We start from the raw sequence: 26757 nt of genomic DNA on the forward strand, positions 1-26757 counted from the left end.
ACTCAATGTGTCCAAAATCCAAGAATTAGGGTTGTTCAATTATTCACGTAAATAAGATTTGCTCACCCTGAGGGCCAAATGGTTTCATGATGCAGAACACAGATCTGGTGCATTTTACGACCGCAGTCGCCACATTCCACAAGCCTGAGCAAAGATGGAGGACAATATAGCATCAGTTAGGAGCGCCATGAAAATTCATCCTTTTTTACCACTAGCTATGAAATATTTATTATGAGTAGAATGAAAAATCTGCAGAAATTTTAGAAGGTTATACTTACAACTCAGGATCAAGAGTGTCGTTCTTTTTTCTCTGGAATTGGTCTTTGTTGATGGACCTGCCAGAGAGACCCGAAAACCCGACGGTGAGAATCATCTTGAGCCTTGGCAAATATTCAAAGTTCCTCACAAAAAGAATTGAGGAGAGAAACTCACGTTTGAGGCTGGGAAGGGTCATCGCCCAGGGAGACGCTCTCGCCCTGGATTTCGTTGAAACACTTCTCACAGAAGTGGTACCTGTCAGCAAGAAGCCCATATTTTGGTGAACTACACCGTTCGCCATCAGCACAGCCAATCACAGAGAGGGCACGGAGAAGCAGCCGCCAATCAGGGCAGGGCGGGGCAGGCCGGGGGGCGTACACACAGGAGGAGGCAGAGGGCAAGGAAGGTCGTCGCCAGCAGCCAATCGTGATGCAGAAGTGTTGTGTGGGCAGGGGTTTTGAGTTTGAGCGTAAATTTTGGAGTGGATGATTGGTCACACCAAAGCAGGCCAATGCAGACATCACAAGCGTTAAAAAAAGGGAGGGAGGGAGAGAAGGGGAGGAGGGAGTCAAAATGAATATTTAAAAAAAAAGAAAAAGACGTGGAATAAATCGTTACAGACAGGGACAATGACGTTTGGGGGAGGAGGGGGTGAAGGAACAGTGTGGACAACAACCAACAGAGGACAGAGAGCCAAGGCAAAGCAAAGATTAGCGTCAGACGTTCAGTGATAAACAACAACAACTTTACAGCAACATGAGGGCTCAGTCTCCAAAACATGAGGGTGGATGAGAAGAAATATTACGCTTGAGCAACAAAAAGACCCATCATCCTTTCTGTTTATTTATAAAGTGGGAACCCTCTCTCGGGCGGTGGGCAAAATTACCGCCCCCGCTGCTTCAGTCAAGTGGTCACGTATTGAGAAATGCGAAGCCAAATTAGTAACCAACAAATCAGGAGCCCCACTTTATGAATGACAACACAATGAAAATCTAAATGGTTAACGATGAAGATGGAGGCAAGGGTGAAGCCAAATTAAAACTCATTTGTAATTGTACCACCACGTCAATAATACTAAAGGGCAGAAAGTATTATTAGTGTGCAAAATACAAAAACAAGTTGAGCTGAATTGACGTAGTAGTGTGGAAAGCGTTTTAAAATTCCATTGTTAAAATATTATTTGGAGGTGTGTCCAATGAGCAGACAGCCCTTACCTGTTCTGGTAGCTAAAATAAGCAGCATCACGTTGGATGGTGCATAATTGTTTTCCATAGCAGCAAAGAGTTTGGGGGGGAAAACTCAAACTAGAGCAAGAAAGACAAAAAAAAAAAAATTGGCGGCCATATTTATCAGTGCATAAACATTTTTGGGGTGATTTTTTTTATTGTGTCTGCTCACCTTCCTTCCACAGCAATATCCGAGACCCTGCATGACAGGATCGATCTCAGTCTCAAAGACCTCGGCCAGCTTGGAGCAGTACTTGTACACTCGGGATGTCTTGCGGTTGTACAACCAGGCGTTGTTGAACATCAGCCAGATATCCTCCACATACTGCCACGGCTCTTGGTACTGCCCCGTGTCCAGTTTCCGCTTGACTGTAGACAGGTCCATGGGGTTCTTCACGATGTCAAAGTAGTCCTGGGTTGGAAAAGGTGTCGTCCGGATTCAAAAATCAGGGAGGGGGGTAGAAATTGAGGGTGAGAAGAGAGAGCATGTCCAAGAGGCCGAGATGAGGGGCGATGGGGATCGAGAACGCCATCATCAGCGACGTCAGGCATTGAAGTTGGACCAGAGTAGGGAGAGAAGAGGGTGCAGGGGGGACAATGTTGTTGAGCACTGCAGAAAAGAAGGTTTGTGTGCAAACAGAGAGACATGACAACTTCGGCCCTCGAGATCTTCGCTTTGCACCTTGGACTATACATTTATGCCTATGTCGGGAACTGGGACCAGCTGAGAGCCATGAGTCTGCTCATTTGGACTTGATAGCAAAAGTTGGTTGCAGAAGAAGGATTTTTTTTTTTTTTTACATGCATCCTTCTGTTCAAAAAGTAGCTGGCTCAGAGCCTCAGCTGCTTACAGTTAACGGGGTGCAAAACTAAGAACCGACCGATCGGAGCAAACGGCAAAAAAGCAGACAAAGCTTTACGTTTTTTAAGCAACATGGCGGACGGGATTAAAAGCGCCAGCAGCGTGAAATCAAGGGGGGGTCAAGCCATCTGTGCCGAGGTGAGGCAAATATAGAAGTTTGGAAATTTTGTTCCTGTTGGACAATTGATATGCATTCCTAATTTTACTATTAGACTCATTTGAAAAGAAATACTGTCATATATGAAATCGAACTCGAGAGGCAGTTTCAAGTCATCCAGTCGTGCCTGTTAATGAATATTTCTCAATTTCACATGAAACAATTTCTGACAGGTTCAGGCACACGCACACAATGTCGTCAATAAGATCAATTAGTGCCCCGCCTCTACACACTGCCTACGAACGCACTGCTACTGGTGAGGAACTGAACTAGAAAGCAAGCGATGGAACACACAAATGATTGACGAAAGGCTACTTTGGAAATGAATCAAATGTGATAAACAAAAGCAATTGGCTTATGAACGTTACAAAAGACACAAATACTTTCATATCAACCAATGTGTTATGAAAGCTTGACTGTCTTTAAACGATTTATTCAGTGGAGGCTCGGAACATATGAAATCGTATGAACTAAAAAGTATTAGTTTCCGATGTAACTGTATTCATCACGTAATTTTTGCTTGGATTAATGAAATGTTCATAAGAGTAATTGCTTTGATTTACAGAGGCGTAGATATTTGTCACAGCCAAATCTCGTTTTCTTGACCTTTGACATGCAACAGAAATGAAAGCGTGAAGGCATTGTGGTCAAATTATGCCAATAAAACACACTCAATAGCAATCCCAAAGATGGGGGGAAAAAAAATGATAGAAGATGAAATTTATGACAAAAAAAAAAAAAACTACATTTTTAGAGGAGTTGAAGCAAAATGGCAGCCAGTGCAGTCCCTTACCAGGTTAGTTTTGTTACTAGTTCGAATACGTACGGGTATTCCCAGTAACTGGGGGTCCACCGGCTGACGGAAGGGGAGGGACTCGGGGTCCTGCCGGTACAAAGCCTCCAGGGTGGGCATCAGAGCCTGACGGAGCTCCTCTGGCTTAAAGACTGGAAGGAGAACAAAGAGCAGCGGCTATATCCACAATGCATTTAAGAATCAATTATTTCTCTTTTTTTTTTATGTAACTAATTGTTGCTGTCTGTCAGCAGAGTGGGGGGGGAAGAAAACGAGAACTGTGAAATTTACTTTTCTTCTTGCTCTGAGTGTTGGCTGGGGAGCCTGCAGATGCCTCGTCTTGCTCTTTGGGCTCTTTTTTCACTTCTGGCTTTTTGTCTTCCCCAGTTTTCACTGAGGAAGATGCAGAGGATGAAGATGTATCCATGGCCTCCGCTTCACACCCATTTTCTGATAAATTCTCCTTCTTTATCTGTATCTGGGATAGGGATATGATTTATTCTTCTCTGAAAGAAACCGATGGCTAAAAAAAATAACAACATTTGACAGTTTTACCTCATGCTTCTCCTCCGCTTTCTCGTCAGGCTCAACTTTGCCCGTCTTGCCCAGAGACTTGCCCTCTCCTTGGGTTTCATCTGATTCTTCCTCTTCTTCCTCCTGCTTCTTCACTTCCATTTTGATATCCTCTTGGATGGGAGTGGGACCGTCCTGGTGGGCAAGCTGGGAACTTGGATCAGCACTGCTGCTGACCGAGGCTGGTGAAGACACCTGACCGTCCGTTGTTACGGGGAGCTTCGGGGACAGCTGCTGAAAAGAAAATGACAAAAAAAAAAGGTGAGATGGTCTAATGATGACAAATAATGGAGGGGGGGGGCAGAAATGTACTCACTGGCGTTGGCGGCAGCTGTAGTGGCACATGTGCATTCTGGGTAGGCACCGAAGAAGCCTGAGCTGCCTGGGGGCCTGAGGTAGTAGCCCCCCCAAGCGTCTGCTGTGGAAGCTGATGAACCTTCTCAGAGCCCCCCACCTGCCCTTGCTGAGTCGCTTGCTGTTGATTCTGAGGGGGCAGCTGGGGCGTACTCGGGGTCTGCGGCTGCGGCGTCTGAGAACGAGGTAACGTGGGCGTCGTCTGATGAGGTTGAGGCGTTAAGCTGCGCGCTGGTGATGGGGAATTTGTACGGATGGGTGGGCAGTGAGGAAATGCGTTGGGCTGATTTGACGTGGAGGACGGAGGCATGTTGGGCAGAGGTCCTGCACCACAGACATTGGCGGCCCCCCCCATGGAGCCGCCAGAGGGTGCAGAGACCGGGGCAGGGGTAGCAGACTGAGCTGAAGGGCTGCCGGCTGGTAGCGACGGCGGGGTTGACATCTGGTTCTGCAAAGATGAAGAAGAGGGTCAGGATGATTTCAGGACTTTGATTCTCTTGTTTACTATCTCATGATCTCGGGGCCAGAAATGTTTACCAGCGGCACAGCAGTTTGCGATCCTGGCTGGTTCACACCAACAGGACCAGAACCAAGACTAGGACTGGAGCCGGGAAATTGGCCTGGTGGGAGGTACTGGTTCTGTAACTGCGTGGCATTTGGTTGACCCATCCTTGTGGATCCCATACCCATCTAAAAACAAGAGCAAGAAAGTTTTGGTTAGATATAAAATGTCATCATATTTAAATGCAAAAAAAGCAAATTTGTCACTCTACTTTTTTGGTGTATTTTATAATGTACTTAAAATGTATATGACATTGAAATTTTACATGCAGGATACCGACCTGGTTCATCGGAGAACTGAGTGTAAGCGGCGGTGTCGACCTTTGACCCATGGACTGCATCCCCAGCTGACCAAATTGGTTCATTCCTATATGGCAAAAAAGAGTTGGGGTGACATTAAAGGATAAAAAAATAAAAATAAAAGCTGATACGCTGGCATGTTAGAGTCCATAAATTCAACATCATCTTTTGATAATCTACACATCAACGTCCATAGATGCTTTGAAATGTTTCAACAGGAAGTTGAAGAGACACACCTGCTGGGTTCTGCATCCTGTTCGCCACCTGATTCGGTCCTCCTGGTCGAATCATGGATGGATCGGCGTGAGGACCATCTGACACGATGAAAACATCAGTAACACCATTGATCAATTGGATTGCAAAAATGCTATGTATCCTTACTTGGAGGTTGCCCAGGGGGCATGGGGGGCTGGCCCAGGCTGAGAGGCCCCTGTGGGAAGCCTGAGGAGGCCAAGCTAGGTTGCCCCGGCATCATTGCCTGCTTTTGGAGACGTGTCCTCCTCTTTTCCTCAAGCTCCTTTTGGATCTTGTAGATCTTCTCTGCCAGGAGGTGGTAGTACTCCGCCTTGAGAAAAGTAGTGAGAATGTTACAGCCCAGTGATGCATCAATAATAATTGATGACGACATTTTCTTTTTTTTTGCTCATTGGACACAAGTTTGTTGGTATTTACCCTACTGTTGGCCGACTCGTACATGTCCCCCTCTACTTTCCGAGCATACGCCACCAAATTTTCCATCCGCCGGTCCTTCAGAGCAGCTGGGTCAGGAGTAGGAAAGATGGCTTGTACGCTGTTCACAAAAAAAATTCTGTCAAATTGAAAGAAAATAAAACTTGTTTTGCCCTCTAAAAGTGACACCAGGCAGATAATGTCGAAAATATTTTGATCATCGAATATGAAATAAAAATGTGTGTGGGTTTCCAAAGAAAATGAATCGATTAATCGACAACAAATCGATTAAATGGTCTGAAGACTCACAGTTTGTGTACAAGGTGGTTACGCAGGTCTTGCGTGATGTCTTCATGCCAAGACTTCCTCATGGCTGCAGAAGGAGGAGCCGCAGTAGGCATGGATCCAAGGTTCCCCACGCCATCATTCATTAAACTGGTGAAGGCCCGAGGGGAATCGAACGGAGACAACATTTGGTATATTAAGCAAAAGCGGTTTGATTTAAGATGCTGATGTGAAGTCGTCTTACCTCTGCGCATTTAAACTGTTTTGCAACATGGCGTCTGGCAGCAGGGGCGCTTGGTGGTTTGGGGTCTGCACTCCACCATTCACTCCCATTGAGTTTCCTCCTGGGTAGAAATGAAAGAATTTGCCTTTGAGTTAACTCAATTTACTCGTAAGTCAAGGTCGCACAATATGAGAAAAATGTTCATAAAAATAGACAAAACTCACCCATGACATTCAGATTGCGCAACCCGGGTTGCCCTTGTATCCCCTGGTTTGGCAAGTTGGTCTGGGGTTGGGATGACTGTGGTTGCATCTGGTTGCCCTGATAGGTAAGACCAAGAGCAGCGTAGGCCCTCTCTATAGAGCTGGGGTCGATCTGATTGGGCGGGGTCAAGTTTGGGCTATTGGACTGCCCACCCGCTACTCCTGAACCTAAAGAGTTCACCAAACCGAGTCCTGCACTACTGACAAGAGCTGTGGTGGAGGGGGGAAAAAAAAAGATGAAAAGGGGACAAAAGGTGAGATTGGAGAAACCCAAAAATATACACGTGTGCTGTCTGTCTGTCTGTCTACTCACACTGCTGGTTTCTCTTGTCTCCAGCGTTTTTCAAAGGCAGGCACACGGGACAGTCCTGCCGCGTGCAATTCTTCCAATGAGAGATGATCTGTCTTGATGAGGCACAGTGCGCCACTAGGACCAAAAAAAAAAAAGTTCATGTTTAAGAAGGAACAATAGAAAAAGGTTGACAATTCAGGATCAACTGGCTCCAATAAACTCACCCTGGCAGGACTTGCCAGCCTGGCAATGAGTCATGTGGTTAAGTACGTTCTTCATGGTGCGACAATGAGGCAGGTTGCACTGCCTCACTTCCCCGTTTGCTTGCTCCCTTCGCTGGCACTTGTGCGCATGGAGCAAGAGGACTAGCTGCTGTTGAATAAGCTTACGCTTCTCCGGGTCTGCTGTAGGGGGCGCTGTGCAGGGACCAGCCCCTACAGCACCCAGTCCAACCTGAGCTGCTCCCACCGCTGCTGCTGCTGCTGCTGCTGCTCCACCGACTGATACGCTGGCGATGCCTGGAGGTTGCTGCTGCTGAGGCATCTTGAAATAAGAGATAGAACAGCATGTCATTTCTTCACTTTGATAAAAAGCAACCTCTCCTCCCCAACACCTCACACACTACGACTACTACAAATGATTTAATCAAAGCATATCCTCTATGGATGAAGACGTGCATATAATCCATCACCAAATCCTGACAGTGTAATTAAATTCACCCTTTTTTTTTTTTTCCTACCCGACAGGATCATGATACACTTTTCAGCTTTAATCAAATTGTCTGAGCGTTTGAGTAGTGTGCATCTTTTCCCGAGTGACTTTGGGTGAGAGGTGAGGTAACACACTCGACTGTCAATCTCAGGGTTGACACATCGGGGCAAACAACTATCAATGTTCATATTTAGAGACAATTCAAAAGGGTCTGCCAGATCAATCAAGCATGCACGTCTTGGACCAGGATATCAATTTAAAAAAAAGACTTCTTACCATTCCAGGCATGCCTTGACCCGATGTCACCTTCTTTTCCATGTTAAACTGGCTGGCCATATTGTTGGCCATTCCGGCTTTATTCTGGAGTTGTGGGCTCAGCCCTGCTCCAGGCAGCCCTTGGCCAGCAGACGGACCATAGGGACCACCATAGGGGCCCGCATTGGCAATCATATTCATCTGTGGGAGGCGAGGAGACAACTCAGATATGGGAAAGACGGGAAAACGAATGCATGAAGGATTCCAGTAATAGGGGAATCATTCTCGTTTTAAATAAAGGTCAGATAGTTTCTTCAGCATTTAAACATATTGAAATTGCAGAAGAAAAAAAAAATGGAGCTGACTGTTGTCACACCTATCGTTCTTCTGATAACTTTCATTTCCAGATTTATGTTTCATTCCGTGGGAAATTGAGATGCACAGTGGTCAACGGGCCAATGGCCATACAGCAGAGAGTCAAACTAAACCACATCCCCGACATACCACAGACTTGCAACAACAATGCAACTGCGACCAACATCTTGAAATGTGAACATTTTCCCAAGAACTAAAGTATGTGCCATTCATGTTTCGGCTCCCTTACCTTGTTCAGTGTTCCTGGTTGCTGCGGTCGTATCCCTGGCTGACCCCCGGACCCCATTTGCTGACCTTGCTGCTGCTGTAGTGTTTCGGCTAGAAGATTACTGTTGTTACCCATGCCAGCACCGCCAGGGTAAGCCATCCTTGACGAGCCGTTCATCACGTGACCCGCCATCAAGCCTTGCTGTTGCTGTCCATTGGTGCCTCTCTGGGCACCCATCCAGCCTCCAACCATCCCAACCTGCTGCATTAGTCCGGTTTGTTGCTGTTGGCCTTGAGGGGGCATGCCTTGAGGTGCACCGGGGGAGATGCTGACACCTCCCAGTATGCCCATGGGAGCCCCTGGTCCGGCACTGTTGGAAGTGGGGCCACCCTGCTGGGATGGTCCACCAGTACGCAAAAGTTCGGACAACTGTTTGTGTTTCGCAGCAGCATCCTGGCTTCCCAAACCAATGCCTCCGAGACTTGTATGGAGTTGGTTGATGTCTCCTCCATTGGTCAGACCCAGGTCCGAGGAGCTGATGAGCTCGTCCGGGAGGTCGTGCTCAAGGTCAAAAAGTGAACCAAAATCTAGAAGTAACAAAGTCACAAATTACAAGCCGGTAAAATAAAGACAGACTGATTAAACTGAAAACCAGTCAAATAAATATTTCATATGCCATGTGGCATAGAGGTGACTCACATTTGGAAAAACATGTTTATATTCATTACTAATTATTTTCAAATTCTGGACTGTCTCTGCCTCATCGCTTATTGAGTTCGGAGAATCTTTACTTATATATTTTATTTTATGAATGGTGGCTCAAAACTACTGAATGAATGTGAGAGTCCACAGGAAAAAGTTTTAAGTGGATACAAATTGGTTCTCCTCTTACACAAAATTAGAGCAGGCAAGAAACAGAAAAATGAACTTGGAAATAGCTCTTAAAGATCTATCATTTAAAGTATTTAAAAACAAAACCATTATTTGAGTAATTATATCACCAAATCAATTCAGTTCAATTTTCACAATGCAAATCAAACCGCAGTTGATTTTAAAGTACAGATTATTTAGAGATGTAATTTATAGGAGACTAGAGAAAAGTTTGTTGCAAAAGTGACTTTATTTTGTAAGAGTAAGAAAAGTCGTAGAAATGATTCCAATCAATTGAAATTGCGAAAAACTTGTGTTTTAGTATCGATGCATTATTATAGCTAATATGGTCGTCCACAAGTCCAAAAAGTATAGTTGTTTCGTAGTAAGTCTAAACAGACGTAAAGTTGATTACGTCTACGTGTCAAATAGTGGAATAATTTGATTTCAAAATATTTCAAAGCACAATTAAATTGAGAGGATTGCAAATGCTTTAGAAAAGTGTCGATCGATTATTTGGGGAAGGAGTGGAGCATTGTCGCTGCGCTGGCAGACAATGGAGGGAGAAGCAGAAGGGGTATTGTCGGTAAAACAAAAGTGAAAACCACTTGGCCTTACACTTACATGGGACAATTTGGAAATGCTCGACAATTCCTTTAGAACGCGGCGCCATATTTTAAAAAAAGACGACATTTTGTGATTGATTTGAACGCTTCGCATAACTTCAATCAAGTATTGAACAATGGTTAGCTGCGTTACAATTGTTCACTTAAGCCCGAGTGTAATGGCAGCTAAAATACACGTCGAGGACATTTAAGGGACCCCAAATTTACTCTCGCTTTGACCAACAGTAGTGATTGCTACAACGGAAAAGCGTCGTTCTGGTGATCGATAAATTCTACGCCAATGTTTTTAGCTAGCCGGCCGGTGGCTCTAGTAGTTTTTTTTTTTTTTTTTTTTTTAAACAAGCTCGTCGGCTAGCCCATTCTTGTAGCGTCACTTTCTCTAAAAACCAGTTTCATAAAATGAGTTTTGTATGTTCACTTTTTTTTTTTTTTCGATTGTGATATTTCTCATATCCCCGCCTGGTCACCTCCGTCGTTTTTGTTCACTTTGAAAGCAAAAAGTGAACTTTGACGGCAATTTGGAGTGCTTCTACTCTCCCATTGTTTGGAGGTGGATCTTGCACTCGCTAGCTTAGTTAGCGCACCGATGCTAACGCTTCAAAACATCACTCGGAGAAAGTTGATCGTGCCGCCAGCTGCACTTCGGCTTTGCTCTCTAGCAACACACTTTCACCCAAAATCGACTAAGAAACACACTCACACCCTGAACAAGTTGTTTATATCTGTGTCAGATCAATTCGTGCAACTCTGCAAGGTTTGCAAGATGAGAAAGTAATAAACGCACACTTTCAAGTTATTGTCTCCTCGCAAACAAAATGGATACGAAATCTCTACATACCGTTTCCATCACTTGCAGACACGGAGAGCGCTGGAGAGGACAGCTTTGGCCTCTTGGCTGAAGGCGGGCCGGACTCCAGGACATTATCGGCCATATTTTTGACAAATTCAAAAAAGGAAAAAAAGTTTGAGATCCACAAAGGGCAATCGTGTTCCCCTTATTTGTGCTTTCTAATCCGAATTGCTTCCGATCGTCCCCCCACCGCTTGGGGGACGGGAGGGGAGAAAACGGCTATGTTGAATTGTTCCACCGCTCTCCTTCTCGGTTTATTCCTGTGTACAGAGATCAGCCCCCCTCCCCTGGCGGATAGTTTGTTTCTTCGCAGATTTGAACAGAAGGAGGTGGGAAGGTGGAGTCGGCGTGCGGTCCGCTGACAACCGCACGTAGCCTGGGCTGCGCACAATTGTCCCAGGATCCTTCCTCCGTCGCTTGCTAAGTCTTATCCGCCATGGTGGCGGAGCAATCCGGTAGTTCTGCTTGAAACGCTCCGGTGAGGAGTCCAACGGGAATCCCGATAAGCACTTTTGCCAGCGAGCTTTTTCCTCATGCAACACTGGGTGAATCCTCAGTTGCGTTTCCAATTCGACTCAGCTGGACATACATCGCGGCAAGATTTCCAATTCTCAAAAGGCAATCAACTGGTGCGTTGCGAAATGGGTTGGAGTGCTGCTCCCGAAGAAGGGGAATTAGACAATGCTGCACAAGGACGTATAAGAATAGTGTCCGCTCAGAGAAAACTAAAATGGTCATGCGTGAGATTGATCGGTGCACTTGAGTGTTTGAATCATGCAAGGCACTGGGTCCACAAGAACGGGCTCATGTTGCACATCTGCCGGTTTGCAACCCCTCGGCGCGATCGTGCCTATTGCAGCATGCGGGCGAGGGCAACGACACCAAAAAGAAACTTGGCAAAAATCACAAACGGTGCAAGCGATTCTGAACCAGACTTTATTCGTGGCTAGCACAGTTCGGAGGGTAACTAAGGTGCTAATTGGCGATGAGCGACCAGTCAGATTGATCCAATTAGCCTCGTTTGATTTTTACACACGATCACTTATCTGTGCTCGAGGTGAGCATCTCCCATCGTTTAACTCTCGTTAGAAACGCTTGAAAGCAAAACCGGAGAAATCTATATTGCCACTCACTGCACTCGGTGATGTTTTTGCCTGTCCACTACAAGAAAGATTTTGGGGGAAAAACTGAAGCCGGAGGAGAGCTGCGGAGATGTCACAAACATTGACTCGCTGAAGTAAATGATCGCTATTCCTGAAGCAAAAAGGTCCTCGTCGCTATCACGATCATGAAATACTTGGGGCTTAAAAAACTCATTGACTCTTTGTGATGGAGAATGCTCCGCTTTTGCGTTGCTCCTAACAATTTCTCCTCTCTTTAAATGTGTCTTTCTTTCCACCTCTCCCTTCTGCCCGGCAGCAATTTATTTATATAATTGTCTATGTGGGCTCTTTCCTTCCTCCGCGACGCAGGCATTATTATTTTTCATGTTTTCCTGCAGCCGTTTTTTCGCAAATTCCCCCGTGCGTTATGATATGTAGCCCTCTTCCGCGTCTTCGCTCCACGAAACACCCCCTTCCTTGGATTTTTTCAGAGTATTTCCTTCTCATATATAAATATATATATCACCGACTCCCGCTTCCTCGCCACAGCCGCCTTCTCTTTCCCGGGGACGTCTTTTTCTCCCTGTGTAACACGGACGGGATTTGGCCAGGTTGTTTTCCAGCCGGCGGTTGTCAGAGCGGCTGTCACCGGTCGCCAGAGTCACTCCTTCCCTCGGTTATCTCCTCCGCTCGGACGGTCAGTCCGCACAAACAAAATGGCGGCTTGTTGTTTCTACTCCTCTGATGCGGGGGGAGGGATGGAGGTACGGCAACATTAGGCGTGAAGGGGAGGATGGTGGGAGGAAGTCTTCGAATGTGTTCGGGATTCTCCGGAAACGCTCGGTCGACGCTCAAACATAAAGCGCCATTAGTCAAGTTAAAAGTAAAAAAAAAAAAAAAAAAAGTACATGTTCAAAAGCCAAGTATCAACACAATATCCATTTTGATACTTTGACACAACGGGGAAAAACAAACAAAAAACATGACTTTTTTTATTTGAGACGCCAGAGCATTTTTAAACACACATGTAGATCATTTTCTTAAAAAAAATAGATCTGGCAAAACACAAACACTTCTTACCCTCGCAGGTCTTTGATTTTGATTACCTAGCAGCACCAAACACGTTCACGTTCCACATTTAATGTGAATCACTGTAGATTAGAATGAGTTGTGAAATTATAGCAACCATGCATTTCTGACAAGTGTGTGCAACAATGCAGGATTCATGGGAAGACATGACAAAATGTGATAATTAACATTTTGGGGCTTGTATTCAAAGCTCAGTGTCTGGTTTCGCACACTGACAGCTCGGTAACAATGCAGTAGATTTCACATGGTTAAAAGCTTGAATATCTTGTATATAAATATACTCTCCCTGTCCAGAAAAATCTACACCCAAACTTCTGGCTCTTCGGAGTCACCAAGTTTTTGGTGGTTTGCCAATATACTCAGGCTGTAAATAATCTCTTTAAAATTGAGTGCACAAATTTCATGAAGCGTCACCATCTTCCATCACCATATGGACAAATGAAAAGTGGAGAACATTCAATGCCGACCATCACTGCCACGTCTCCTCCTGCCCTACCTTTGGGCACAGGCCCGCTCTACATCACCAATGGTCTTTGGGGCATCAGCTGATAGAATTAAGGGCCCACCTTTGTCCCGGATCAGTACGTCATCCTCGATCCTGATCCCCATGCCGCGGAAACACTTTGGGGCCTGCTCATTTTCCTCGCCAATATACAACCCTGTGGTAAAAGAGAACACATGAAAGCAGATACTTCAAGAGCTTTAATAGAAGCGTGACTTTAAATCATAGAATTAACACAAAGTAGGTTAAGTTGTTAGGTATCTCAAAGAAAATCGAGCAAGTTCCTATTGTCACCTGGTTCTATGGTGATGGTCATTCCAGACTGTAAAGGTTGTGAGCGGGACAGTTCTGGAGTGTCATGGACGTCCATGCCCAAGTAATGTCCAACATGATGGGGGCAGTACCGCCTTGCAGCCTGGGAAGAGGATAACAAAGAATATTTTAAAATGGAAAATCAGTTTTAACAAGTGACATCTTCCTGACCTTTAATAGATCAGCATCGCTGGTACCGATGTACTTGACGATGCCAAGACGCTTGAGCTGTCTTGCCAACATGGCCAGCATGGTGCTGTAAATATGGTCGAGACTGACACCTGGCGAACACAGAGATAAACAGGAGAGCTGGACCTCCAGGACGGCTTCGTAAAGTTCTGCCTGCGGAGCGCTAAATCTGGCAGAAGGGAGTTGGGGGGAGGCAGAATGCAATGTCACCGACGGGAAAATGTTTATTTTTATTTTTTATTTGGGATGATCAACTTACTTTCCATTTACTGGCCACGTTCGGGTCACATCACTGACATAACCGAAATATTCACAGCCGCCATCAAGGAGCACCATTTCACCATCCTGACGAAGAGTAACAAAGTTGACTCATACAATTTGCAATCTTTTTAAGCGGCAAGGGAACAGCACCATGCAGGGAATTATATATGCACACATAATGAAACATAATAAAGTGCATAATGAATACGAATCACTCTAACACAAACGCAGTCTTGTCTTGATTTTTCTCTTCATTTGGTCTCATCATTTCTTTTTGCTAACAGTATATTAGAGTCATCTGCTTCTCGTTTTTGCAAAGAAGCTTTCCCGAGGTTTCATTTTCTTTTTTTACTCATTTGCGCTGGCATTAGCTTGTGGGCCTCATTTATAATGCATCAAGACACATCGAGTGAATGAAAGCCACATCAGACTGACATTTTTCAACCATCTCTGCATGGCAAGTTTCCACTGTTTACCTTAATGATTTGGTTGTTGTTGATGTAGTGCAGAGTATTGGCACGATTCCCTCCGGCAACCACAGGCGGATAGGCCAGGAAATTTGCACCATGGACCCGGTTCTCAAAATCAAACTGCAATTTAAATGAGAAATGATAACCTTGAATTTTTTCGACACTGCGAGGAACTCTTTTCCGATCAACTTGTATATCGCTACATTACTGACTTAACAGCTCATAGCGTTAAATGAAAATGATTTTGTTTACCGAGCTACCTTAGCAAAGAGTACGGATTCATCCACTTCCCCGTGAGATAGAGCCATCGTCCGCCTAAAAGCCTGAAAGGCAAATTGGATTGAAGTGAAAACTGAATGAAAAGTGGGACACAAGTAGAAATGACTAATTATGACACGTCCCACAACTACAATTCATATTTGCATTTAATTAGACACCAACCTGCGCTGTGATGCGACCTGCTTCTTGCATGAGAGCCACCTCCGCCGAACTCTTAAAAGCCCTGAGTGAATGAATGAGTGGACTTAGGGGGCGTGGCATTGGCCCGGCCTGCAAGACGGGATGGACATGTGCTTGGTGGAGTCGAGAGTTGGCTGGATGAGAATGATCATACCACAGGGTGGAGCCTGGCAGTAGAAAGGAGTTTTCCAGGATCATTAAAAATCAGCACCTTCACTTCATTTAGTTGATAATACAGTAGATTTATCATTTTGGTTCAGAGCTCCCCCTACAGTTGGCAACTGCACTTTCAGCCCACAGTGGTAAACAAAATATTTTAATATTATTTGATTACGGCAATTCCATCGATCATTCTCTTGAAAGAAAACTCAAGACGATGGGAATGTGTAAGCGTAACATCTTCACACTCGACTTACCTTTAAGGGCTTTGAGCACCAGACCGAGTTCTTCGGTGCTATGAACCCTCTCTATGCCAGTCAAAGCAGCAGCTCCATCCAACCCTGATCGCGGGCCATCCCACAGCTCCCTGCCTGGGTCTCTGCGAGGAACAAACAAAATGGCCTGGTCTGGTCGTCCTTTCCCGTGGAGGACCAAAGCACTGTCAGGCTCCAAGATGCCACACAGGTAGAGGAAGTCCTGGGGAAAGTTTTGCAAAGGGTTGAATGTCAAAATCGTATTCTGCACATTTAAGCAATTATGGTGATAGTCTGACATTGGAACGTTTAAACAAAAGGAGGATAACAAACTTTTGACTTTATAGGTTCTACTGTACATTACTGAGAATGCAAGCCCACCTGGTTCTGGTGGAAAGGATACGGTATGTCATTAGTCATGTAGCGGGTCGGATGGGACAAAATAACGAGCACGTGAGTGCCGGACGATGCAGACGGTCCGAGTTTATCCGAGTGGGCCTCGATGAGTGAGGCCAGCCTGTGACGACGGAGTTCATATTCGGTTTGGCTCAGGCCGGGTGTCACTTCACCTGAGAATCAAAAATAGCACAACTGACAAACTGAACGGAAATAAAACCACATATTTGTTGCTAGATTGCAGGATTGCTGATTTCCATAATACCACTTAGTATGTATGAGTTTACTACAAGTGGTTGAAGTGTGATTGTCACCATGTTTGATGAGGTGCGGATGAGTGAAAGGACTTGGCTGGCCAAGGTAGCGAGCGGGAACCGTCTTTGGTTTCAGGTCTCCCGGTTTCACAGAAATGTTCCTGCATGGACACCACAAACATCCTAAAAGGAGGAACAAAACACCTTATAGTTATTTTATATTGATTAAAGTCAATCGGAGCATGGATGTCAGAATTGAAATGTTCCATCACTGGTGTGCTATAGAAGAGGCCCGTCAGCTACTCATGGGGTCCTTGGGCCCGTAATAATGGATAGATATAAATAACAGAGAGATAGATTTAATTTAAGTCCAACACTAATGTATTTACTTACTGTTGTGTAGATAGACAATGACAGCAATGTCAAATTATTGCATCATGTTCACAAGAATCTTGCTAAGCACATTAAACCGCATCACATGTGCTGGAAATCGAATTGAATTATTTGTTAGTATTCCACTTGAATAAAAAGCTGTTGCAAATGTTATTTCTTGTAAATCTGCATTTATCTCCCTCGTGTGTCCAGACTTGAGGGACACTCTTATACAACTTATGGACTGTTGTTTACAGACTGATGCGGAAAAGAATGTGAGGGTTTCCTTTCAAATTTGTTTGTTAAACTTTTAGTCTATTGAAGGGGGAAATAATTAAGTTCACCTCGGCTCCAACTTGGTTTGGGTAGTAGTGTGACAGCAGCTCTGAGGAGCACACTGCCTCCGGGGGACATCATCGTCGCTGCCTCTCGACGACACAGGTCACGGACACATGCCCATTTATACAGTGTTGAGAAACACAAAAGTTGTTAAAGTTGTTCTACACAATGCAAATTACAGAGTCATCTGATAGCAACCTTACTAGCCGGGTTGCTAACAACCTATAATAATAGTTAAACCCTGCGTTTTATCTTACAGTTGCTTGAGCCAGCACGCTTGGCTTGTGGCTGATTCAAAGCGGCATTCACTGTTCTCGACGAAACTAACGTGTTCTACCAGGACACATTTATCGTGGCTGTGCTTTCTCAATCCGATAAAATGAATTAGGTGAATTATGATTCTGTTTTAGTTGCTTGAGTCGTCACTCCCGCAAGACAAAAATCAGGGCAATCAGACATCTTTCTGGGGGTGTCTGATTTAGTGCCTGAATGAAAAGACAGAAGACGCCTGCGCCAAGGAAGCAGATTTGCAACGATAAATATCGACAACTGCTCTCCGCTTTCTCATCTTCTGTGTTCATTCTGCGAGTCCTTGCACAGGTACGATTATTTCCTTTTCTATTACCCTCATTGCGTTGATATTAATTTTGTTTGTCTTTAATTTAATAAGTGGTAAATATTGCAGCAAGCTAACAGAACAGCATACAGGATCTTGCGTCAAATATGGTTCTTGTCTCTCGAAACTTCTGTCTTACCTTATTGCCATTATTATTTGTGATCCGGGGTTAAAACTGCTTCGTTTTGTTTGTTTGGTGATCGTGTTCATTTTGATTCATTTCTCACAAAAGGTATGCGGACATAAATAAATAAACGTGCACGTTAGCATATTGTAACGGCTAAGCTACCTAACGGTAAAGGGACATTGTTATTAAACCTTAAACATCTTGAGTGGTTTGTTTTTATGATGCCACGCAGTGCGTGTTGGACGTGACAGAGAAGCATGGACTCTCAAAAAGTGGCAGAGTTGAAGGGCTTCGTGCAACTATGCGAGTCCAATCCCGCCATCCTGCAACTTCCCGAGATGGCTTTCTTCCGGACCTGGTTGCAGAGGTGAAGTAACTGCAGTTTGCTTTATGGGTTGCGGTGTTCTTATTTTATTCTGTCTTATGTGTTACTAAAATCCAAAGAAAACAATGGTACAAACAAAAAAAATTCACCACGTGCCCACCAGATCTAGGCAACTTGCAAAACTTGATAGACCTGCATGAGTTTGTTGAAAATATAGTTTCAGCCCGCAAGTACGCATTTTTACGGAGGGAACTAGCCCTTTAGCCATTCAGGTTCTAGCAGGCCAGTTGTGAAAAAAGTACTGATGCAATTATTTTAGCAGTTGGCACTGATATGTTTTGCAACGAATTTAATATGGCTCACAAGAATGTTGTCCACTCTTCAGCATGGGTGCAAAGATACCTCCTCAAGCCTCCCCCAAGAGTCACTGCCAGGTAATGCATGAATTCTTTTCAGTTTTCATTTCCCCTAATGTTCTTAGTTGGTTTTGTTACTTTTATGTTTTTTCAACTAGAGACATGTGTAACAGTCTACCAGGCAGGCATTCAAATCTGCAAAGGTGTTCAGTAGATAAGAGCAGCTATTTGTTTGAATACTGAAGGTTTTACTAAAAAATAAAAATGAGAGAAAATTGATTGGGGTTCATAGTTGTGGTCTAATAGTTTGTGGCTTTTAGGGTGAGTGTCCCTGTGGTCCTCCTCCAACATCTAAAGCTCCCCCAACTCAGCCTCAGCCTGAGCCTGCTGTTCCATCTGAGAGCGAGGAGAGTGAACTAGGTAATTGTTATCCCTCTGTTTGTTTTTCTGTTGCTATCTTGCTAACCATTATGAGCCTTCTCTCATTTTGATGTCTGGTGAGAAATGAGGAAAAAAAAAAACATTTCTGATGTAATATTAGTTTCGGTTCATAGTAAGCAATGTCCCTTACTTTTTCAGAAATAGATCTTGAGGGCGTCATTGAACCAGACATGGATGAACCACAGGAAATGGGAGATCCAGATAATGTTGAGGTCCTTGTCAGATATTCTAACAAACTAATTTATTTCATTCGTTAAAATTAACTGTGCATTCACTCAGGTGACGGAAGAGATGATGGAAAAGGCCAATGACAAGAAGATGGAAGCCATTGATGCTCTTGGAGAAGGTTAGGGTTATCACCTGTGCTTTGCATAACTTACTGACATCTATACTGAAATCTCTGCTTTGGTTGTCCTCGTTTCTTGTAGGAGATCTACAGAAAGCGTTGGATCTTTTCACTGAGGCCATCCAACTGAATCCTTGTTTGGCCATTTTGTATGCAAAGAGGGCAAGGTGATATTACCAACATGCCAAAGTTGGAGTCATTCCCCGGGGACAATTTGAGATGGTATTTATGGCCTGTCCTTTGTTTTAGTGTTTACGTTAAGATGCAGAAACCCAACGCGGCCATCAGAGACTGTGACCGAGCCATCGAGATCAACCCAGACTCAGCGCAGCCGTACAAGTGGAGGGGGAAAGCTCACAAGTACTTTTTCTCCTTCACACTTTTTTTTTTCTCTAAATGATTTTTACTACTTCCTCTACAGTCTACAATGAGATTGTGATGTCTCCCACAGGATGCTGGGCCACTGGGAGGACGCCGCCCGCGATCTGGCCACAGCATGTAAACTGGATTATGACGAGGATGCCGATGCACTGCTTAAGGAAGTCCAACCAAAGGTTCAGTAGAATTTTTAAACCGGAAAGTAAATAATCTATTCCCATTTTGACAACTTCCGACTTTCCCAATATTACTTTTCAGGCTAACAGAATCATCGAGCACAGGCGCAAATATGAACGCAAGAGGGAGGAGAGAGAGATAAAGGAGAAACAAGAGCGGATAAAGAAAGCAAGGGAGGAGCACGCTAAGGCTCAGAAGGTGAGTTATTTGCTAAAAAAATAAGATAAAAGGAAATCTATACATTTGTTCCTCACAATTTCAAATGGTTCATAGGTGTCAAAATGTTTTAACATTATCTGAATCAATTTTATGTAATGAGTTTGCGAATGGACTGTTGGCAGACAAATCATTAACGAAACTATCTAGTGCCAAAAGAAAAGCAATATATTTCACCGCCCCTACAGGAAGAGGAAGCCAGAGGAGGGGCAGGTGGAGCAGGAGCAGGATTCTTCCCAGGTGGGAAAAAATCTTCGATTTTAATTTGTGCATTCAGATTAGTTTAGAAATTGTATTCAAGTTAATGCATGCTTTATAGTACAGTAACGATTTAACTCAACATGTCGCTCTTGGTGAATCCTATAGTGTACATACATACCGGGTGTGATTTGAAGCAGGTGGTACAGGATTCCCTGGTGGATTCCCAGGCGGAGCCGCCGGCATGCCCGGCCTGAACGACCTCCTGCAAGATCCCGAGTTGCTCACCGCCATGCAGGTGACTCACCGCTCCCTTCAAAGATGTTACTTGTAACTGACGTTTGACCAGTATCCATGTCTAGAACATATAAGATGTGACGAAGTTGTGACCATGTTTTCAGGACCCAGAGGTGATGGCTGCCTTCCAGGATGTGGCACAGAACCCAGCTAACATCGCAAAGTACCAAAACAACCCCAAGGTCATGGCGCTCGTCACCAAGCTGAGCTCCAAGTTTGGGGGCGCCGCACCTCAGCCATAGATGAGACCGGAACAGAGATGAAATGAAGATTTTGTTCGCCGCTGCAATCTTTTGAGGGCTTTTCAGTAAATCTATGGTGCGCATATCAAACGTTCCCAGTTGGTAACCTAATCGGAGTGCTTATTTAGAGGATCTGAGGGTGAATTCAAATCAAAGCTATTTAATCAGTACTAAGAGCAACCAGAGTGCTGTCTGGAGTGTATTGACTTAAATTAGCTGTCTCTTAAACACAAAGTTGATGTTTCTCGCATTTGCATTCTGAGAGCTCCCCCGCACTCATTAACCCATTTCTACAGTCGTTTAACTGAGGGTTTGTTCAGATTTTGGAACCTACCAGTTTCTTTTGTTCTGCTCTGTTAAAAAAAAAAAAAGGTGTCTGAGCCATTTGGGGAAATTGGTTAATAAAGCTTGTTTGTAAAAGGCATTAGACACTAGACTTGACTATCACTTAATTAGATTAGAGGCTATCTGATGCTGATGCTTAAAATATCACAGATTCACCCATCCCCCAAAAAATAGTTTGACTGAAATCTGCTCTGCCATTAATATTACTGTTTATTTGAATCAAAACAAAAAATGTACACAACTCTGCTTACAACAAGTTGGATGGGAAAAGAAGCACTGTGGGCAAAACTTAAAGTTCTCCAGCTAGTGTCCATACCTAGAAATTAAAAAAAAGAGGACATCATGACCAACTCCCCAACAATTTAGCAATGAGAAAATCTCAATCATGATTTTTACTCACTTCTGGAACTCCCACTCTCTGTTGTCCAGAGGACACACCTGTCTTGTTTTGAGCCAGCGGGAAATACAGTGGAAGTGGAAGGCATGCTGTGGATGACAATAACAAACGAAAACATTTATCGACATTAAAGTGTAGCTTTTCATAACACACAATCTGCACTGCATTAGCCTCAAGATTCTTCAGTTCCATTAACCAAACTCACATTGCAGACGCCCCAGGCTACTGTACACTCCTCAGATGTGGCAGAAGCTTGGTTGGCCTGGCACTCTATACCTAATGGAGAAACAAATCACACATGCTTAACATATTTAAACTCTTACAGTGACAATAGGCAGCTTTAAGCAAATTACTTGAGATTTTTGAATGGCCACTAGTTCAAAATGTTACATGGGTTCAATCTGTTGTAATAAACATCTTTTAGACAGCACGTAAACTTACAAAGATCCATGATGTGGTTTCGACAAATTGCACAGTTATCCACAACAATGTCCCAAGCCCACAGTGCCACGGCATTCCACTAGAAGAGGAAACAAAATAACTTTATTAAACATAGGTCGACATAAGGATTATAACAGATTGCTGCATGATTGTTTACAGGTCACAGACTGGTTTTGTTTAGGAAGGAATGACGTTTTTATTATGTTTTCATTTCTGTTATTATTATGCACTTTGCTTCAAATGTAATTGATAGTAGAAGCTGAATTGAATTGTCACGTTCAATTTGATTAGGCACTTAAAATCTCCCTACAGTTGCACATGACCAAACGGCAAGTATATATATTTTTTAAAAAAAAAGAAGTTTCCACCGCTTTAGGGAAGCTAATCGCAAGCTAACTAAGCCGCAGTGCTACAACGTTCGCAATTTAGCACGCTAATCGATGCTAACTAGCTAGCGTGTTGATCTTGGAAAAAGCTGTCGCGTTTATTCCCACGCAAGTCGCTCAATTATCCAGAAAGCCATACCTTCTTGACTTCAAATCGCTTCTTACTTGCTCCGCTACTGGAACAGCTAGGTGCATCAACATCCATCGCCGCTGCCATGTTGAATTTCACAAGTTAAGGGTGAACGTGAATCAGCGAGAAGCTACTTCCGGTGTAGGATAAAACCGTAAAGCAGAGAACGTCACGTTTTCAAACGTCATTCATTGTTACAAAGCAACGATTTTCAATAGTACGTGTATATTGTTGTGGACTTGTTATGTAGGAATAACTTTTTGAACAAAAAAAATATTTGGGAGAATAAATTTCAAAATGAAAGTGACTAGCGTGGAGAAAGAAAATTTAGGTTCCACCGAGATTTGAACTCGGATCGCTGGATTCAGAGTCCAGAGTGCTAACCATTACACCATGGAACCATATGAATGGGCGGCAGTGTTAATAGCAATAAGACTGTTATTTTACTGGGCCAAAGCAATTGTCCCGTCATTTTTGCTTTTGATGTTCAAGGAAATGTTAAAATTGGGGAATTTTAAGCTTTCATTTAGGTACACGTACTGCTTTGCTCCATACTTGTGACATCCAAAAGCAACAAATAACATCAACATCCCTGTGTTTTGTGTTCATTTCCTCCACAAGCAAACACTGCATTCCATAGTCAGCAAATTTATTTTTACAATAATAAATGATTTTTACACATTGTCACTAATTCGGCCATTGCAGAAAAGATTTTATGTTTTTGTCACTTTCTTCTTTTTGGTCACTGCTGCCACAACAGGCTTCATTTGAGGCTTTTTCTTTGTTGGCTTTGGTGGTTTTGTCTTGTCCCTTCCGAGTTTAGTCTTGACTCCAGAAATCTTCACAAGGTTGAGTTGAGGTTTCTTGGTTTTTACATAAGCAGGCGCCACAACAACATGCTTTCTGTCTGAGTTGGATCTGTTTTCCGGACAGGACTTGAATAGCTCCAGATCCTTGACCTTTTGCCCTTTTAGCTTGGGAGGGAGGCCACAAGTAGCTGCCACCTCCAAACTCACTTTCTCCATCCACCTGGTGCAGACACAAAGAAACAATTCAAGTAAGTTATGTTTGACTGTCTTCGTTTGTATTACATGAATTAAAAGAGAAATTGCATGTATTCACTGACTTGCGCAGCGGCAGCAAAGTACAATCACACAGCAGAGGGTTGTCTTGAAGATCAACCACCTCCAGGCCAGTGAGATAGACTAAGTCAGGAAGCTCCCTGAGCTTGTTTCCTCTCAACGTGAGAGCCTTCAGTCTTGGGCCAAGCCCGGCCAGAGCCTCCCGAGACATCTGCACATCAGACAGGGATGTGCATCATTAGACTGGTCCAACGTGCAAATTGGAACTGTTTCATACCTTCTCAGTGCTCATCTGATCCATGTATAGCCTCTTCAGACTTTGTGATATGGGCCGAAATGCATTTGGTCCCACTGAGAGAATCCGATTTTGAGATAGGTTGAGTTCCTCCAGACTAATGGCTTTGGATAGAGCATCAGTTGGAATGGTCGTCAGCTTATTTGAATCCAGGTGAAGTTTTCCAAGAAAGGCAGAGTCCAAAGCACCCTTGGCAATAGTGCGTATGGTGTTATTGGTTAAGTAAAGCTCCCTCAGTTTTGGAGTTACTGAGGTCAGCAGACCTTTGGGTTCCAGTTTTGAAATGGCATTGCGCTCCAGGTGTAATGCAAATAGATTTGGTAAGAGTCGCAGAGCTGTAGGAGGGAAAAACAACAACCAAATAGAGTTTTACTTTTATTAATTCCAGTCAGTCTTTCTCGTCCACTCACCTGAACCAGGAAACTTTGCCAAACGATTCCCCTCCAGGTAAAGATAACTGAGCGCCGGGGCTCCAGTGAAAGTTTCCGGCCCCAACGATGTGAGGTCATTGTCAGAAAGATACAAATAAAACAATTGTTTCATTCCTCGGAACGCTCCACCTTCGATTTCGTGAATTTTACAGAATTCCAGGTGAAGGGAAAGAACTTGGCTGGTGGCTGGGAAACTGTTGGCGGGAATATTGTGGAAGTGGTTACTGCGAAGGTCCAGTAGTTGAGTTTTTGCAGGGAAGCCTCGAGGTACTTTGTGGTGACCTCGGTTCTCACATGTAGCATGTTGTGCTTCAATCTAGAAGAGGTTGAAAACATTTTTTATAGCCTTAAATGGCAAAATTTAAATCACTGCAGTACAGTAGACGACTCTCATTCCGAACTCACATGACAGTCGCAGTTAAGCGGACACTTGACGTTCTGTTTGGGTTTGACTGTTGGTGGGATGCTGATGGTGACCACTCCCTCCTCAAATTCATCCTTCAGTGGGTCTCCCCTGCTGCGACAACGCATGTCCGCCGCCGCCACAGCCCGGAGAGGCTCGTCGGACAGGTGAGGTGGTCCTGCACAAGTTCCCATCAGCTTGACACCCCCAACACTCGCCCAGTTCTTTAGAGGCCTCATGTAGCAGCTACAGTAGATGGGGTTGGCTTCAAAAAAAAAAAAAAAAAAGTGTAAACACTCAGTAGGCTTCGAGTGTAATTATGCTACGTACCAGTGAGGTTGAGGCTGGCAAGGTTCTTGGGGCCCACGAGAGGCTCCAAGTAACGAAGCTGGTTGTGACTCAGGTCCAAGTAGGAGAGCACAGGAGCCTGGGACAAGGCCTGCTCGGACAGGTCTTGGAGGGACATGTGGTTGAGGTACAAGTGTGTGAGCTTGGCCATGGAAACCGACTCTTCGCCGAGGTAGATCATGCGGTTGTGGCTCATGTCCAGGTGTGTGACCTCCTTGAGTCTACAGAAGATAGTCAACACGTTTTTACCAGCAAGTCTTCCACATTAAGATTTTTTGGGGGGCTCTTTTAGGAGTATTTCTGAGGAGTCACTAAGTACTCTAATGACTAATATATTATGGCTGTATAAAAAAATTCGGTACCTGGTCATGGCCTGAGTGGGGAAGAACTGAAGCTCATTGTGGTCCAGATTGAGGCGGGTCAGAATGAACAAGCTTGCAAATGCCTCGGGAGCCAAGTTGTTGATGGCGTTATGGCTGAGACGAAGCCACTTGATGTGTTGCAGGCCCTGTGAGACACAGATGAAAATTGACTCCTTTATTTTTGGTGCTTGAGTCATAATAGCATCATTTTAAATAAATCAAAATGCATTCATTATCATCTTTTTGGGCTTCTGAGTACCTGAAAAGCCATATTGGGGATGTACACCAGCTGGTTATGAGTGAGAGCCAACATGTTTAATGAGCCAAGCTGCAAGAAAGCTCCAGGTTGGATCTCCTCAACTTGGTTGTGGTCCAGATGAAGCTCCTTCAAAGACGACAGGCCATCAAAAGATTCCTACAGAGGCCAGTGTGGAGGGACGATTTATTAGAAATAGCACAACCCTTTTGGATGCATTGGTTTCTAACCTGATATAGGATGTCAATTTTGTTGTAGGCCAGGTTAAGGGAGACCACACGGCCCAGCATGCGGAAAGCTCCCTCCTTCACTTTGACAATGTTGCATCGCTGTAGGTTGAGGTGGGTGAGGTAAGGTGTGCGAACAAATCCTCCCCTTTGGAGCATTTGTAGGTTGTTATTCCTCAGGTCCAGTTTGACTGTGATCTGTATACATTATATCAAGTGAGAGAAATAATCAGACGTGTAAAATTTTCTTTTTTACCAGATCATAAATGCAAACTGTTTTTAAAGCTTCCTTGGCAGAAAAGTAGAAGTGTGAGGTTGAAGGAAGGTGGTAGACATTCATTTCTCACCTCGTCAATAGTCGGGGGAACCTCAGTAAGGTTCTTGCCAACGCAAGCCACCGTGAGCTTGGCGCTGTCGCAAGTGCACACCCGAGGACACTTCCCGGCCTCCACATTTGATATGACTGCAAAAGTCCCCAATAAAACGGCAGCAGGGAGGACAAGCATCTGTGCAAGGAAAATCAAATTGTCAAATGAGAATTTTGGTTACAATGTTGGCTGTAAGATAAGGTACTTTAAAAAATATTAAATTGTATACTGATTATCAAAACTATCATGCTGACAGTAGTGTTGGTTAACTGCTACAATCCACCTAACTAAATAAAAGCAATACTTTTTAAATTGATAAGCTAAAAACAAATTACTTCTTTACACGTGTCACACATCTAAATCTTTTCTACATTATAACCTTGCAAATATTCAAGAACTTGAAACAACAAAATATCTTACCTTCATGAAGAAGTTGACATAAAATGAGAAAAAAATAAAAACGAGAAAATCTCAATGAATCTGCCAGCGACTTTTCAAAATTCCACGTCCAGCGTGTTCACCGGAGTCTGTGGAGTCCAATGGATGAACGAGTCTTTGGTAAATTCTTCCTCTTGTGACCCCTGATCCCTGCACCCCCAACTGCAAATTAACACCTTGGTTTTACATTTTCTGACTAGTTAAAAGGCTGAGACGCTGCAACCAAGCATGACGAGAATCCTAAACTTAACAAAATACT

The 26757-nt window shown here is 44.0% G+C and overlaps 5 protein-coding genes and 1 non-coding gene across 8 annotated transcripts in view; 1 reads left to right on the plus strand and 5 right to left on the minus strand.

The window, feature by feature from the left end:
• ep300b (E1A binding protein p300 b) overlaps window positions 1-12806 on the minus strand; it is a 19570-nt gene extending 6764 nt beyond the window's left edge. The window contains 23 exon segments of the mRNA XM_037257544.1: window positions 67-144; window positions 279-335; window positions 433-543; window positions 1473-1549; window positions 1551-1562; window positions 1657-1896; window positions 3330-3448; window positions 3588-3768; window positions 3852-4100; window positions 4186-4671; window positions 4761-4913; window positions 5066-5151; window positions 5321-5398; window positions 5466-5649; window positions 5757-5874; window positions 6063-6188; window positions 6283-6382; window positions 6486-6734; window positions 6838-6951; window positions 7041-7359; window positions 7804-7983; window positions 8387-8952; window positions 10700-12806. Of these exon segments, the coding sequence (XP_037113439.1) occupies window positions 67-144; window positions 279-335; window positions 433-543; window positions 1473-1549; window positions 1551-1562; window positions 1657-1896; window positions 3330-3448; window positions 3588-3768; window positions 3852-4100; window positions 4186-4671; window positions 4761-4913; window positions 5066-5151; window positions 5321-5398; window positions 5466-5649; window positions 5757-5874; window positions 6063-6188; window positions 6283-6382; window positions 6486-6734; window positions 6838-6951; window positions 7041-7359; window positions 7804-7983; window positions 8387-8952; window positions 10700-10793 (3977 nt within the window). The 5' untranslated portion in view covers window positions 10794-12806.
• Window positions 12807-12938: 132 nt separating this feature from the next.
• On the minus strand, window positions 12939-17118 carry xpnpep3 (X-prolyl aminopeptidase 3, mitochondrial). 2 transcript variants are annotated; one of them, XM_037257540.1, is made up of 12 exons: window positions 16876-17118; window positions 16220-16342; window positions 15891-16078; window positions 15513-15732; window positions 15079-15263; window positions 14898-14960; window positions 14644-14757; window positions 14166-14251; window positions 13889-14075; window positions 13700-13820; window positions 13355-13562; window positions 12939-13196 (listed from the first exon to the last, which is right to left on the minus strand). In XM_037257540.1, the coding sequence occupies exons 1-11, from the start codon at window positions 16946-16948 to the stop codon at window positions 13396-13398; spliced, it is 1527 nt and encodes a 508-aa protein (XP_037113435.1). In that variant the 5' UTR covers window positions 16949-17118; the 3' UTR covers window positions 12939-13196; window positions 13355-13395. The 2 variants fall into 2 exon arrangements, with proteins under 2 accessions (XP_037113435.1, XP_037113434.1); XM_037257539.1 differs by having other exon boundaries at window positions 12939-13562.
• A 203-nt stretch (window positions 17119-17321) lies between these two features.
• On the plus strand, window positions 17322-21013 carry st13 (ST13 Hsp70 interacting protein). Of its 2 annotated transcripts, none has more exons than XM_037257541.1 (13): window positions 17322-17470; window positions 17846-17980; window positions 18324-18372; window positions 18615-18714; window positions 18874-18947; window positions 19015-19081; window positions 19164-19248; window positions 19331-19441; window positions 19533-19635; window positions 19718-19834; window positions 20041-20092; window positions 20248-20348; window positions 20452-21013. In XM_037257541.1, the coding sequence occupies exons 2-13, from the start codon at window positions 17871-17873 to the stop codon at window positions 20587-20589; spliced, it is 1107 nt and encodes a 368-aa protein (XP_037113436.1). In that variant the 5' UTR covers window positions 17322-17470; window positions 17846-17870; the 3' UTR covers window positions 20590-21013. The 2 variants fall into 2 exon arrangements, with proteins under 2 accessions (XP_037113436.1, XP_037113437.1); XM_037257542.1 differs by having other exon boundaries at window positions 17323-17470; window positions 20251-20348.
• A 106-nt stretch (window positions 21014-21119) lies between these two features.
• On the minus strand, window positions 21120-22453 carry rbx1 (ring-box 1, E3 ubiquitin protein ligase). Its single transcript, XM_037257543.1, has 5 exons — window positions 22298-22453; window positions 21773-21851; window positions 21537-21607; window positions 21335-21420; window positions 21120-21250 (listed from the first exon to the last, which is right to left on the minus strand). Exons 1-5 carry the CDS (start codon window positions 22373-22375, stop codon window positions 21238-21240), a joined length of 327 nt encoding a protein of 108 aa, XP_037113438.1. The 5' UTR covers window positions 22376-22453; the 3' UTR covers window positions 21120-21237.
• Window positions 22454-22617: 164 nt separating this feature from the next.
• On the minus strand, window positions 22618-22689 carry trnaq-cug. The gene has a single exon. It is a non-coding gene; the product is annotated as a tRNA-Gln (tRNA).
• A 229-nt stretch (window positions 22690-22918) lies between these two features.
• On the minus strand, window positions 22919-26725 carry chadla (chondroadherin-like a). The gene is made up of 10 exons (XM_037257380.1): window positions 26040-26725; window positions 25696-25890; window positions 25469-25624; window positions 25210-25355; window positions 24830-25068; window positions 24502-24764; window positions 24076-24412; window positions 23648-24000; window positions 23415-23581; window positions 22919-23317 (listed from the first exon to the last, which is right to left on the minus strand). Exons 1-10 carry the CDS (start codon window positions 26196-26198, stop codon window positions 23002-23004), a joined length of 2331 nt encoding a protein of 776 aa, XP_037113275.1. The 5' UTR covers window positions 26199-26725; the 3' UTR covers window positions 22919-23001.
• Between the last annotated feature and the right edge of the window lie 32 nt (window positions 26726-26757).

This window comes from Syngnathus acus, chromosome 8 (assembly GCF_901709675.1).
Source record: "Syngnathus acus chromosome 8, fSynAcu1.2, whole genome shotgun sequence".
NCBI classification, from domain to species: Eukaryota; Metazoa; Chordata; class Actinopteri; order Syngnathiformes; family Syngnathidae; genus Syngnathus; species Syngnathus acus.

What these genes read in the sequence shown, in the direction of transcription:
- rbx1 (XM_037257543.1), bottom strand. Translation starts at nt 22,375, where the DNA reads ATGGCAGCGGCGATGGATGTTGATGCACCTAGCTGTTCCAGTAGCGGA. An exon ending in AAACCACATCATGGATCTTT is followed by an intron (nt 21,608 to 21,772) that starts GTAAGTTTACGT and finishes TTTCTCCATTAG; the next exon opens with GTATAGAGTGCCAGGCCAAC. An exon ending in TAGCCTGGGGCGTCTGCAAT is followed by an intron (nt 21,421 to 21,536) that starts GTGAGTTTGGTT and finishes TGTCATCCACAG; the next exon opens with CATGCCTTCCACTTCCACTG.
- xpnpep3 (XM_037257540.1), bottom strand. Translation starts at nt 16,948, where the DNA reads ATGATGTCCCCCGGAGGCAGTGTGCTCCTCAGAGCTGCTGTCACACTA. An exon ending in TCCGCACCTCATCAAACATG is followed by an intron (nt 16,079 to 16,219) that starts GTGACAATCACA and finishes TTTGATTCTCAG; the next exon opens with GTGAAGTGACACCCGGCCTG. An exon ending in AATCCGTACTCTTTGCTAAG is followed by an intron (nt 14,758 to 14,897) that starts GTAGCTCGGTAA and finishes TTTAAATTGCAG; the next exon opens with TTTGATTTTGAGAACCGGGT.
- chadla (XM_037257380.1), bottom strand. Translation starts at nt 26,198, where the DNA reads ATGCTTGTCCTCCCTGCTGCCGTTTTATTGGGGACTTTTGCAGTCATA. An exon ending in TCCCCAATATGGCTTTTCAG is followed by an intron (nt 25,356 to 25,468) that starts GTACTCAGAAGC and finishes TGTGTCTCACAG; the next exon opens with GGCCTGCAACACATCAAGTG. An exon ending in ACTTTGCTGCCGCTGCGCAA is followed by an intron (nt 23,318 to 23,414) that starts GTCAGTGAATAC and finishes TGTCTGCACCAG; the next exon opens with GTGGATGGAGAAAGTGAGTT.
- st13 (XM_037257541.1), top strand. Translation starts at nt 17,871, where the DNA reads ATGGACTCTCAAAAAGTGGCAGAGTTGAAGGGCTTCGTGCAACTATGC. An exon ending in TTCCGGACCTGGTTGCAGAG is followed by an intron (nt 17,981 to 18,323) that starts GTGAAGTAACTG and finishes TCCACTCTTCAG; the next exon opens with CATGGGTGCAAAGATACCTC. An exon ending in GAGATCCAGATAATGTTGAG is followed by an intron (nt 18,948 to 19,014) that starts GTCCTTGTCAGA and finishes GCATTCACTCAG; the next exon opens with GTGACGGAAGAGATGATGGA.